The sequence below is a fragment of the Manacus vitellinus genome, unplaced genomic scaffold (genome assembly GCF_001715985.3).
Source record: "Manacus vitellinus isolate BGI_N305 unplaced genomic scaffold, ASM171598v3 scaffold_5_pilon, whole genome shotgun sequence".
Classification (NCBI taxonomy): domain Eukaryota; kingdom Metazoa; phylum Chordata; class Aves; order Passeriformes; family Pipridae; genus Manacus; species Manacus vitellinus.
This window is the reverse complement of record NW_021940682.1, coordinates 7,504,385-7,518,275: the sequence shown is the minus strand read 5'-3', so window position 1 is coordinate 7,518,275 and position 13,891 is coordinate 7,504,385. Positions and strand designations below refer to the sequence as shown.

Genomic DNA, 13,891 nt, shown 5'->3' with positions numbered 1-13,891 from the left:
GCTTAAAAAATCTGTACAACAGGGCAACGAGTTAACACCACATTTTTAGGTTTGAAAGTTTAATGTAAGTCACTTTAAATCCTTCCCCAGTAGAACTTTTACATGTTTCTTAATTGCATAACTCTACTGGAGTATTTTTTGATTCAGGTTAAATCACAGTAATTTTCAACAAATGTTGGCAAGCACTGGGTGAAGTGGGAGAAGAACATCATGTATGTGCTTACCACTTCCTATTTCTGTATTGTTTGGATATTGTTATTGTTGCAAAATGTTGGGTGAGCACTGCAGAATATTGTTCAGGTGATTAAAGTTTGTAAGACATCTGTTTGGGTAGTTCTGGAAACTTGTTAAATTACATAACCATGTACATCTGACTGTGCTCTTAAGCCTCCTGCTTCATAAATACCATGGTTTTCTGAGTGATTACCACATACTTGTTCACACTTATAAGCTTCTACCACATAACCTGGTATTTGAATAGTTGTAAGTGCATTGTGTTGGTTGTGCAGGTATTAGTTCCCCATTGATGGTTATTCAGTAATTGACTGCTAAAGGGGACAGTTCTTGCAAGACTGCTCTGAAAACAGTGGTGGTTTCTTCAAATGGCTGCAGTTACAGCCTCTTACCTGTGGAACAATATTTTTTTGACCCTGCAGACAGTTCTTTCTTGGCAGATGTAACTGAGAATAATTCTAGAGCTTGTTGTCCAGTATCTCCTCAAGAGAAGAGCAAAATAATTATATCAGACTTTTATTCCCTGTTTTTATTTAGTTATATTCTGTTTGTCACACAAGGAAAGATTTCTTCATCACTCAGTAGCTTCCCAAGGTGATAGTTTGCCTGGTTTACCCTTGCAAAGTTCAGATATGTAGGTAATTTCACCCTACTCTCTAGATGATCAAGTTACCCCATAGCTAGTACTATTTAGGTACTTTCCACTTACTAAAAACTTCTACACTGGCTACCAGTCAAGAAGCTATTTTAGGTTTGTGTGCAACTCCTACATAATCACTCAGGCAGTTTGAAGGAAGAGTAAGCTTTTATTATAGAGGGGAAAAAGGGAGATTTAAATTAGTTACTCTGACATTCAGAAGAGATATCCAGAAAAGGAGCAAGGCACTTTGAGCATATTAAGAGCTATTAATCTCTTATGAATTAGAATTTTACGAAGGACACTGATAATTTCTCTATAAATAAGATGCAAAAGTCTGTGAAAGCAGTGCAGTAGTCTGTCAGCCATGGCCCTCTCCCCACAGCAGTGTACTGGACATCCAAAACATTTCACAGTACTGTTAGAGAGCAAGACACAAATATACATGAAAAACATCAAGCATGCAAACTCTTATGTGTGATTCATCTGTGGGTCTGCACTTCAGTGCAGGCCCCTCTGAAGACAGTTTGCATGTAGCTTTTACCTCAAATGGAGCAAAAGCCTCAGTGAGTATGACAGATCAGTTCAGTGAAGGTACAGGAATCTGCTTTACATCAACAAATAATGTACTGTGTTTAATTCCCATTTTCTTTTTACATACTCACTAAAAAGCCAACCAAGCAAGACAAAATTCCTTACAAAGCCAACTTCAAGAGTCTTCTGAGCCATTTGAGGGCTGATAACTCCAGACGATACTTGATGTTAATCCATGGTTTTCTTGTCTAGTGTACTCGGGAAGTGAATATTCTATAACTTTGTGCAAGTGACTGTGAATGCTGTGGCTTAAAAACTGATGCCTGCCAGGGTCACCAATCAGCACTTCAGTTTGCTGTATCCTGATGCACTTCCTCAGCCAGTGATGCAGACCATCAGCAAGTTGTTCATCATAAAACATATCTCCTAAAACAATGAGGTCCCAGTTGCCAGCCTCTGAATTAATGATGTTCTTAATGGTGATGGGGAAGGGATTCAGGTGGTTCAGTTCACAGTTCAGGATCATTGCCACTCCTGCAACTGAAGAAAAGTCAAAGCAAAATGAAAGTTACATTTTAGGATTCTGCCACTCAGCTCCCTTACAAATTTCCTTGACAGGTTTCAATTTCATCTCTTAAATATTTTTGTTTATCCTATCTAGGGACTTCCACAGTTTTCGTGATGGGTTAAAATCTGGCATAGAGTGATGAAATTTTATTCCCATTACACCATGACACAGGGAAGAACTATTCCTGGAATGGATACCAGTGGAAAACAATCATGGAACTGAATTAGGATATCTTACTGCCTTAATCTATGGATATACTTCTTCCCTAAAGAATGAGTAAGTACATTATGAATAAACTGAATTCATAAGTGAATTATGGAAAAGTCTGGAGGGAAAAGGCAAAATCTAGGTCCTAACATCAAAGTACAGGAAAATGCTACAGTCCTGTAGAGAAGCCAACTTGCTGTTTGCACTTGGAGTTCTCTTCCAAAGCAGCCATGATGGTGTACAGGCAACACTTGACAGAAACTTTGCTGTTTGTTCATTCTAAGGTGTTATAGAGATATACTGGTCCAAGAGAGGCTGGTACAACCCAGCCTCTAATACTGGCAAAATCCATTCCTCTTTTTAGCATTCTTAGAACTCTGTTTGGAACTTGAATTTCTCCCAAATGGAGTAAAGAAAAGTCCTTGTTAAAGGTGCTTTAAAAATTAATAAGTATCTTTACACAGAGATGAAAAGAAAAAAGCCCTTACTAGGGTCAATGTCATTAGCAAGGACTTGGGATGCCCCACTCATCACAGCAGCTATTGCTGTTGCTCCACATCCACTTCCAAGATCCAAAACCGATCGTCCCTTAACGACGCGGGGATTATCTAAAATGTACCTGAAAAAGAAAAGCTGTTAAAGCAGTGAACAAGATGATGCAAATGTCTCAAGTTTGTGTTACACTAAGAGTTCTTATACATGTAATGAAGTGTGATACCTTAATAACACTATCCCACATGTGCAGCTCTGCTGATATGAAAATCAAGAAAATCTTTCTTCCTTACTTGTTCCCCACCCTCCAAATGAAAAGAAATCCAGCCAAGTAAGCAACATTTTATTTTAATCAGCTCCTTCTGTGACAGATGAGCTTCTCTGTTAAATAGACACAAACTGCAAGGTGACTACAATGAATCAGAATGTATCAGAAATAGGAAAGTAAGGATCTGTAGAAATTAAAAACAATCTGCCTGAAGAAACATGATGTATTCACAGTGAATATTTTGCCTGCCCATCGCCCTGAAGTGCTGCTTATGCAACTGCTTGGAAGAAGAGGAATTTCTCCTCTTTCTTTTCCTGAGCCATGCAGACACATGCAAACACTTCAAGACTGCTTAGTGTTGTTCTGTTGTTCCTGAGTCGCACTGAGAAAAAGAACAGAGCTGTGGTGAGCAGAAGGAGTATCTTCAGCTAATTGCTGACACATGCCAAAAGGAATCCTGTAAAACCTCTAGGCTGGAAGTGGGGAACTGACAGAAGGCAAGCAGCAGTTATTGTTAAACACTGTGAATCATATTATGGCCATTACAGAAGATTCAGAACTTTAACAACTGCCTTGACATTCAATTGGCTGTGAAGGGGAAGGCCCTCAGTGTCAGAGAAAAGAGCCCTGGGTGAAATGAATTACTGCAAAGCTACCATAAATTTACTACCAATTTCCATAACTTCTGTTGAAGTAGAAACTGGAAAGGATACTACATTTGTGTTATATTCTGGCAGGGAGAGCAATGGCTGAGTCTTCACATGGGGCTACTGGTAAGCACAGCTTTTGCAGGGGTATTTCAATGCAGAGAACTGTAATGGAAATGTTAAGACTGGTGTAAACAGGGAATGGATGAATGGAAATGTCTGGGCCTGGTAGCACCAGCAGGAATGGCACAAAGAGGCCCAATAAGAGTGTTAAGTGCAGGACACTTGTGTAGAGGCTCAGCAGCTCAGCTGTTTGGCAATATTCCACTGAGGACATCGTTCACAGAATCACAGAATATGCTGAGTTGGAAGGGACCCACAAGGATCATTGAGTCCAACTCTTAGCCCTGCACAGGATCATCCCCAAGAGCCACACCGTGTGCCCGAGAGTATCGTCCAAACACTTTCTTGAACGCTGTCAGGCTTGGTGCTGTGACCACTTCCCTGGAGAACCCAACCACCTTCTGGATGATGAATCTCTAATATCCAACCTAAACCTCCTCTGACACAATTTCAGGCCATTCCCTCGGGTCCTGTCACTGAGGACAGCCCCTAGTTTACCAACAGGGCTTGGTTTACCAACCAAGGGTGGAATACTGGGGTGAGGTCTCCACAGAAGTACTCTGTTTCTCCTATTTAGTGACTCTGCTTGGATTTGCCATGACTTTCCACTAGTAATTTGTGTAGACCATAATCTTGCCTAATGCTGCAAATGCCTTGTTTCCCTCTGAGTGGTTATTGAGTTACTGCTGATGACTGTAGCAACTGAGGACAGCTGGACCCAGCTGTATCCCCTGGCACGCACACAGTGCATCAAGCTGCTGTTGGAGACTGCTGTCTGCCCTGCTGGGCTAACGAGGTATCTTAGGTTACACCAAGAGGAGTAGCTTGAAATAGGAGGCTCCTGATGTTGTGGAAATGCCAAGTGTGAAAGGAGCACAGTTATAGAAGCAGCCGTATGTTGTCATGCTCCCTTTTTACTTTCCAGATTATGCAGCTAATCTCTGACATTCCTTATACATCAAACAAGTGCTTAAACAGTAAGACAGTAAAGTAGTGAACTGCCAGATAATTACTGCTACCCAAATATATGAGGCATATGTATCATATGATAACAAAATACAGAGATTAATTTATCTAATTTATTTACCCAGTGTTCAGGAGCACTGTAGTTAATCTACGTGGCTAAGCAACTCACAATTTAACAGTAAGACTCATCTTTTCCCTGGACAAAAACACCTTCTTATTTATGCTTTGTCGCAGATAAACAGTAGCGCCTCAATTCAGATCCTTCCCTTTCATCTCTGTGGGGATTGTCTGACAGCTTGTTCTTTGCTGTAAAAATTAAGAACTTTTTCTGATGTTCAAAGTGAGAGATTTGATTTTACAGAATAAAAGAACTCCAACTAATTCCTGAGAATCAGGAACATTAAAGACATTTTGACAGTCAGTAGCCAAAACCAAAATGTGGCTTCTGATGTGACTAAAAAACACCCACAGTAAGGCTTGACAATAAGGCTGCTGAAATCCTAGCTGAGGAGAGTGATTCAGGCTAACCAGCACTCCAAGTGCAGCAGCACAAATGTACTTTTCTCACCAGACCATATGCACATCCACACTCCCGTCTGTCTCCTCCAAAAAAACCCCTACACGTTATGACAAAATACAATCCTCCTGTTTGGAGAGACAACTGAGTGACAGAATTAACATTTCACTAGGTTGTGATGGCAACTGCACTGCCCTTCCACGGATCCAAATTCAGCCCCATTGTCAGCCACTGCATACAACAGATTTCTACTTAAGAGATGTAAGCTATTCTGTATAGCAGCTGCTGGAATGTCACTGCCAACCAGCAGAGATTGCAGTGCTCTTGTATAAGCAGAGAGGGGTATGGATAATGCCCTCACAACAGGCAAATACACATTGCTAGGAGTCACTACAAACAGAGCCAGGTCTGACATCCCGGCCTGCAGCAGACTGGACTTATCAATTATGGTGCATTGTGCTGCATACCTGGAGAGGGCTTGGCCTCCTGGCCAGTAAATTGCCCAGAATGGGTCCCCGTAAGGCCACAGGTCGGGTTTTTCTCTCCAGAACCTGCAGCGAGGGGTGAGGAGGCGCAGCCGTATCTCTGGTGTGAGGTGCCCACTGTTGGTGACCTCCGTATTCTCCTCCAAAAATGCTTTCACCTCGGGGTCCAGAGACTTGCCAGCACTCCAATGGCAACAGCGCTTCCAGCCTCCCCTCCTGCTACTCCAAGCTTTGGCAAAGAAGTTCTGCCTGTTCAAAAGGAGGAGCCACTTCCAGCCATGGAAGGCCATGCTTCCCCAAGGAGACGAACCCTCCCCAGGAGAGCTCAGAGTACAGCTTATCTGAAGCAGGATGATGAGGCAGAAAGCTTGAAACAAACTCACAGGACGTTGTTTTTCACAGCAATGGATGACAATTCCTGAGAGGAGAAAAATGCTCCGTAAGTGATGTTTCTTCAAGGCTTTGCACCACCAGGGACTTTAGGAAGAAAAGGTCACTGTGCTGCTGTGTGACCACAAACACATGCCTTGCCCCTGCCCAGGGTCTTTTAAGTCTGGAAGATGGGGTATTCAAGGAAGAAGCTTTCAAGAGACCCATTCAGGAGAGTACTATGAACATATCCATTGAGAAACAACCAGTTAGTAGGACAGCTGATACAGGCAAAAATTAAATGTAGCCTTTTAACATCTCCCTCCCTCCGCCCCTACAATCTACTCTCATTTCAAGTTCTTCCATTGAATCTTCAGATTTTGCAGGAGGGCTCTGGCACTGCAGGGCCTATGGACATAGCAAAACTGATCTTAATCAGAGTACTCTCAATTTGTTGCATTTCAGTCTGTATTTTAAAGGATCAGTTAGTGTTACAGTGCAATAGTCTCAGGTGGTTGCTGTCAGCTATAGAAGAAAGCAGAGCTCCATCATTCTGCCCACCCCTGCCAATTTTTCACAAGAGAAGAATCGTGGACCACTTCACCATCCAGAGCTGTGCATGTTGCCCTTAAAAAAAAGCTAGACTAAGGGACAACAGGAAAAATATGCCAATGAAACTAAGTCTTAACACTTTGTATTTCATTACTTCTGTTTCTCTTTATTTGTCTGTGTCTTCAGTAAAAGTCCATATGTGTTTAGTGGTATTTTTGTTGTGTGCTGGCCTCTGCTTTAGGTACTGGCTTTGGTAAATTTGACCACTTGCCAAAATGTTAAACTGTGAACTTCCATCCCCTAACACTTTGCTGTTGAGGCTGATACTCCCATTAAGTGTTTGTTTAAATCACTGGCTAAAGGCTTTGTGGTTTTATTAGAAATAAACACACACATTTGAACATACTGCATTTTTCCATTCAGCAGAGTCCATGTAATTAATGAATGTAATTAATGAATGCCTTCCTTCTTGAAGGCAGAGCAGTATAATCCTCTTCTGCCTAAGGGAAGCATGATGTTAACTGCAATCAATCTGAGAGATAAATCTTGTCAGCTAATGCTGTATGCTGGCTTTTCCCCATGAATTGCTGCAAATTATCAGGGCTGAGGCTCCGCAGTGTTTATTTTGCAATGCCTGCCATGATGGTTACTTTCCTGAAATTAATCGAAACACCTGCCAAGAGCTCTGTGCTCAAAATGCCAAACTGGGCTCAAGCTCTTAGTGAGAGGGAAGGTGTCAGGATAGATATCCCTGCGTTTGACACTTCCAGCCCGCCTGCCTTATTGGGAATAAAATCAGGATGGACAGCAGGATGGCTATCCCTGTGTTTGACACTCTCGGCCTGCCTGCCTTATTGGGATTAAAATCAGGATGGATAGCACGATGGGTATCCCTGTGTTTGATGCTCCTGGCCTGCCTGTCTTACTGGGAATAAAATCAGGATGGATAGCAGGATGAATATCCCTGCGTTTGACTCTCCTGGTCTGCCCATCTTATTGGGAATAAAATCAGTATGGATAGCAGGATGGCCATCCCCTGCATTTGATGCTTCTGGCCTCCCCACCTTATAGGGAATAAAATCCAGAATGGATAGCAGGATGGATATCCCTGTGACACTCCTGCAGGGCCTGCCCATCTTGCTGGGAATAAAATCAGTGGGCGAGTAGAACTTGGAAAAGGGGACAAAACCGAGCAAAACCTATGAGGAAAAACCCCATCTTCGAAAAAAACCCCAACAAACAAACCAAAAAACAAACACACATACAAAAACCAAAACAAAAAACGAAAGCCCCAAACAAAACAAACAAACAAACAAACAAAAACCGAACGAATCCCAAACCAAAACCAAACACCAATTATTATGCAATTTAAGCTTTTTTTTTTTTTGCTTTTTTTTTTCCCCCAAGGCAGCAAGTGCCTTCCAAAGCCCAACCGCACCGACACCCCCGCCCCCTTCCCATGGGGGTAAGCCAGACCTACCCGGGGCCGAAGGCCGCCCGGTTCAGCGAGGGGGGCAAACCGGGGCCGCCCCGCCGCCATCCCCAGCCCCCCGTGCCGGGCTCCCCTCTGCGGGGGGCCACGGGCAGCTCCCGGCCGAGCGGTGGAAGGCCGGGACCTCCGCCGAGCCCGTAGTGCGGGGCCGCACCGCCCGCAGCGGGGCGGGCCCGCGCCGGCAGCCCGGCCACACACGTACCTGCTGCCGCCGCCGCTCCGCCACCGCCCCCGGGGCCGGCCGGGAAGGGCCCCGCGTCCCGCCCGCCCTTAAAGCGGCAGCACCGCCCTCGAGGGCTCCGCTGGTGCCCGGCGGTGGTTCTCCTTCCCGTCCTGCAGCGCCTGCCCCACTCTGAACCCGCTCTGCTGCCCGGTCGGCGCCGTGCGCTTGCTGCGCTCCTGCTACGTTTAGAACGCCTTTCTGAAAGGCTTGCGCTAGTGTGAATCACAGAATCATAGAATCAGGTGGGTTGGAAGGGACCTCCGAGATCATCAAGTCCAACCCTTGATCCACTACCGGTGAGGTTGCTAGACCATGGCGCTAAGTGCCACATCCAGTCTCATCTTAAAAAGCTCCAGGGACGGAGAATCCACTACTTCCCTGGGCAGCCCATTCCAATGTCTGATTACCCTCTCTGTAAAGAAATTCTAATATCTAACCTAAACCTCCCCTGGCACAACTTAAGACCATGCCCTTTTGACTTGCTGATTGGGGGAAAAGAGACCAACCCCCACCCGGCTACAACCTTTCAGGTAGCTGTAGAGTCGAACTAGCTCTGTGTTTAAAAATGTGTATAAAAATCCACTCGGGAAAGGGAGTGATAACACATGTCTGGATTTGACAGCAGGGAAAATGATGTGGGTTTCTTTTCCCTTTTGCACGTCAGGTCAAGGCCGCTGTCAATCCAGTGTGGCTCAGCCAGAGCTCTCCAGCGTCTCTGAGGCAGCAACAGCTACTGCGGGCATCGGCCACTGAAAGAGCATCCAGTGCCGACTCAGACAAGCTGGACCTTTTGTTTACCCCTCTGCACGTTCCTTTTCCACATGCTCCATCCGTTCCGTTCATATTTCTGCTGCTCTACAGATCCCTTCGCTTCCCTCCACCCCAGACCCTCTCCAGTGTGGACAGGAGGGAGGGGTCTTCCTTTACAGCACCATACTACTGCTGTCCCTCAGGAGGGCACAGCTCTGTGGCAGGTAAGGGCCCAACAGCCTACAAACAGTGGTGTTTCCTCTGAGGCCTCAAAGTGGCCAGATTTTCATGTGGCAGTGGCTACGACTCACTGGTGACTGGACAAGGAACCAAACCCACCTGCATCCCTCCCATTGCCAGCTGCTGACCATCACAGAGGGATCCACCCAGACAGGGGCTCACCTCCCTCCCGGGTGGGCTCAGTGCCAGAGCCAAGCCCAAGCCCCTCCTGAGGGTGCAGTAAGGCCAGGCTGGGGCTGGAGGTGGTTCTTGGGATCCCTGCTCGCTGGTCGTTTGCTGTCCTTCCTACAACAGCCAGTTTTGTTACATTGACTAATTGGCTCCATCCAAGGAGTATCCCAACAACTCAATAGGAGTCACACCTGTGACTCTCCAACAGCTCCCACCGACTCTCTGCCCCATCTCCTGTCCCATCTACCAGGATTTAGGAAATACAAGCAGCTTCTGACAACAAGAGTGACAAATGTGTGTTTCTCTAGTTTCCCTATGGGACAAAGCGTCTCAAATTTCTCAGGCTGCGTTTTGAAAAGGCTCTCGTGCGTTCCCCGAGGCGATGATTCTGCAGCACTTAGGGATGCCAGGGTTTTAAACTTGGCGATTTCTCAGCCCAGGCCCGGATCTGCCCAAATCTCTGAGGTTACGAGGCCATCTAGTGACCTGTTGGTTTGTTGCAATTAAAAGGTGCTCTCCAAGGTGGGAGAGCTGCTTATAAACCAGGACCTGTTCTTTAAACGAGGATAATCCGCAGTCTCCCACGAGAAGGTGACCCCTCCAAGTTGGGCTGCACACTGTCTGAGACCCAGACAGAAGCTGGTGTCCACCTGCCACATGAAGGAGCCTGAAATCCGCAGATATGTTAAGCTACAGGGATACTTGTATGCCTTTTAGTCTTGGGAAGCAGGACTCACACTCAGTGTTTTTAGAAATGATCCCTCAAATTGTATAAAGGTGTGGACTTTTGTGTTTTAAGCTCAGGAAGGGCATTATTTCTTGGAGCCCTTAGGGAAACTGAATTTTCAAAGGTCTTTCAGCAGCTCTTGCTGGTCCTCTCCAAGGAGGGAGACATTGAAAACAGTCATAATACCTAAAATTGTGCATAAAATGTGCAATTCAGGACGTTGGGTTTTGTGCCCTCTAGACATTCACCACCATGCAAGGAATAAAAAACTCGGTAATGTAACAGGAAAATCATTATCAACATCAGCTCAGGATGCCATGTAAGATGCAGTACCAGCTTTAAGCATGCTGACAGATGAAGATACACCTCTACCTTGGACATTTTATCTTATGCCTGAGAATATTCTCAGAGAAATCTAACAGGAAAGCTTTTTCATTTGGATCTCCAGCCTCTTTGATTACTATTTTAACAAATATCTTCTCAGGTCTGTTTTTTTTTAACTCCTCATATATGATTTTACTCAGTAGCTATGGGGGCCTCAGTGAGGTCACTGCTGTCTAACACAGACCAGCATCACACTGAGGCAGGTAAGAAGGATATAATCATAGAATCATGGAATGGTTTGAGTTGGAAAGGATCTTAAAGATCTCTAGTTCAAACCTTCCAAAGATGGTCCCTGGCTGTTCCCAGATGAGGGATTGCTCAGGTGAAAAAAGAGAGGTGAAGTCCTTGCTTCCCATTAACACTGGCTGGAATGTTAAAACCAGAAATCCAGTATTTCTTATTTAACTACAAATAATTAGTTATGATTGTATAGACTTCTAGCATGACATAAGAAAGCTCTGATACCAGTGATAGCTGCCATCCCTCTTGTGAAAGTCTAGGGGAACCACTTAGACTTTCAGAACATGCTTTGTGCTGATTATTTCAGCAAAGTCTGTCCCCCTAGAGAAAAAAAAGGTTAATTTCCAAAGGCTTTTTGCTTTAGATGGTGGTATCTCAAGAATTTTTGCTGCTCAAATCTACGGTATCCTGTGCAACCAACTACCATAACTGTGCTGGAATTCGCTCTGAGGACAAGGATGTCTTTGATCATAACATAACATCGATTTGGCATATCATGGAGGAGTGCAACACTTGCAAAATACAGTTATAGAGTAACACACAAGGGACTCCTGCGTGTCCAAGGGAATTAGGGGATTACTGGCTGATGATACAACTGCCTGTATCTCAGGGGAAATCTTGTTTGAGCCAATTAATAACAAAGAAATGGAGCTGCACAAGGACAGATAGAAGGGGAAGACAGAGAGGAGCTACCTGCGCATTATCAAGCCCTCAGCTCATGATTCCTCACAGATACAAAGGTTAAACTCAAAAGAAGGCAAGCCTGTGGTTCAGCACCCAGCTGTTCATTCTCTCTTTTCCAGCTGGTACAGGTGACAAGGCCAGCTGCTCCAGTTTGCTGCAGTGAAAGGACTGAAGGGAAGATGGATTAATTTGGAGCGCTGTTGATTTGTAAAAAGTATCCCAACAACTCAGTATGAATAGTCAGGGTTTTTGTACATCAGGATCAATTTGTGGTTGCCCAGAGGCTGTGGGAGCAACTCATTACCAAAACGTAGCTGGTGCATTAGCTAGGAGCTAAGGTAAAATTGAGGCTGAGAGCTCTGGCTAGGTAAGGGAGAGACAATTCAATTATGCTGTTGTGCCTTCAGCTGGAATCCAATTTCAGAATAACAAGACATCTTTTGCAGTTGAAGAATAATATCTTAACATAACAACAATCACATATTATATGTCATGTGTCCTGAAAGCATTAGATGTTCTCTTCACAGGATTATCTTTCCTCACTGCCTTGGCAGCTGCATTACATTAGGAGCAGGAAAGAGCAGCAGCAGGCAGAGATGAAGGCATCAAGTACCTTCTAGCAGTGGTAGATACAAGATAGGGGAATTTGCAGTGTGCAACTATTCTTCAGAGTGGAGGTGGGGTGATGAAATGAGGAGAAGCTGTATTAATTTGACCTTTGTGCCACTGCAGATTCAGTTTTTCTGGCGTGAGAGATCCCTGTGAGAGCCTTGATGGTGAGACTGGGATGTTGAAAACTCTTATCTCTGAGCTCATTTTTGATTTTTTCTACTGTCCATGTGTGTCATTAAAGTATGCTTGGCTTTAGCTGACTGCTTGTGTTCATGCACGGTCAGACATGAGAGTATTTTTTATAGCATGAATGAAGACTGGAAAGATGCACAGTCAGATGGTTTGTGCTTCTTTTGGTGTATTGTTTGGACATTTGTTTTGCTGTTAAAACTACAGAGTATGTCTTTTCAAGCCCTTTTTTTGAACCGTTGAAGTCTCCTTGAGCTGGTGGGACTTTGCTCTCATATATCTCTTCAGTAATGATCCTTGGGCTCCTGAGGTCACAGCAACATCTTGTGACAATCATCCAGCACGACTGAACCTTGCCATGGGGTAAAAATTAGAAGCAGTCCAGCCTGATGAAGTGATTTGTTGTTAACAAACGTGTCCAGAGTTGTGTCCTGTAAAAACATCAGGTGCTCTGATAGTTTTATTTGCACAGCAAAAAGATTGCAGCACAGGCAGCAACTAAGAGGAAGCAGCCACCAGTTGGCACAGCCACTTCTGATGATACAACGTACTTGTAGCAGTACACTGAAAGAGATGGTGGACAGTTTGCAGTGGGCTTTATTTGTAGCTCACTTTGGTCTTCCACAAACCAAACTATTCATGTCATACTTTCTGTGTTACTGCTGTGGTCATCTGTAATAACTTTCTGTTAATAACACACCAGTGTCTTATCTTAGGAGGGCAGGGGTCTGGGTCACAGCAGTCTGCAGGAAGCTTTTGGGTATCTGCAAGTCTGGGCCAGCTCTGGAGCTAGCCCAAGGTGGGGGAAGATTTATTTACAGGAAGGACTGTAGACAGAGCTGAACAATGGCATCAGAGCATTCATTTGGTTGGGATTTTTTTTTTCTCATTGTTTTAGGGTTTTTTTTCTTTGTTTTCCTGCAAAGCCCTTAAAGAAGAAGATGATGGAAGCTGAGTGAATACGGACAACCAGGGAAAGAGGCTGCTTAAGCACCATGGAGCATCTCCATCTGGTCTCTGGATAACCTGTAGCTACCTAAGTTTTCCTGAATGAAACAAAGACATTCTCCATGTCCTCATCCCTCCTGATTTTCTATGTCAGTAAAACTCATCCCATCTGCCTTCCCTGTGGCTTTGTCCCACATTCCCTCCATATGTGGTGTACCAAGGGCAATATGCAAGTCCCATGACTTCAGTGTATTTATGCATCCTTAGCTTTTCCCAGACAGGCAGAAACAAAGTCAAATGCCAGAACTAAGCCAACAGTTAGTCTGGAACATGAGATCATGGCCACAAGCTGGGGCCCTAATGCAAGCAATGCTTCCTAAGCTTAGCTCTCTTTGTTACCAGGTAGGCTGGATTCACTACCATGTTTAAACCTCTAACTCTTCTTCAACTAATTCTTCTTCTGTCTAATATATTTTCTTTTCTCTAGGCAGAGCAATTGCTTTGGCTTGCTCCAGAAACAAACCCTGAAGCCATAGTACCTCTGGTCATCTGATTTTAAGGATCATGCTAACAGCCCTTGGTGCCAGGGAGAAGGTAAGCAAATCAAGTTCACAAGGAGCTGCATCAGTTCA

General features: G+C 44.5%; 1 protein-coding gene across 1 annotated transcript; it reads right to left on the bottom strand.

Moving 5' to 3' along the window:
• Nucleotides 1–1,020: 1,020 nt before the first annotated feature.
• ETFBKMT (electron transfer flavoprotein subunit beta lysine methyltransferase) lies at nt 1,021–8,188 on the bottom strand. The gene is made up of 4 exons (XM_018080392.2): nt 8,080–8,188; nt 5,661–6,096; nt 2,669–2,799; nt 1,021–1,945 (listed from the first exon to the last, which is right to left on the bottom strand). Exons 2-4 carry the CDS (start codon nt 5,966–5,968, stop codon nt 1,581–1,583), a joined length of 804 nt encoding a protein of 267 aa, XP_017935881.1. The 5' UTR covers nt 5,969–6,096; nt 8,080–8,188; the 3' UTR covers nt 1,021–1,580.
• Nucleotides 8,189–13,891: the final 5,703 nt, after the last annotated feature.

Coding starts and splice junctions, on each gene's coding strand:
- ETFBKMT (XM_018080392.2), bottom strand. CDS start 5,968: ATGGCCTTCCATGGCTGGAAGTGGCTCCTCCTTTTGAACAGGCAGAAC. Junction 2,800..5,660: donor GGAGGCCAAGCCCTCTCCAG/GTATGCAGCACA, acceptor TTTCTTTTTCAG/GTACATTTTAGATAATCCCC. Junction 1,946..2,668: donor TGCTAATGACATTGACCCTA/GTAAGGGCTTTT, acceptor ACTTTTCTTCAG/TTGCAGGAGTGGCAATGATC.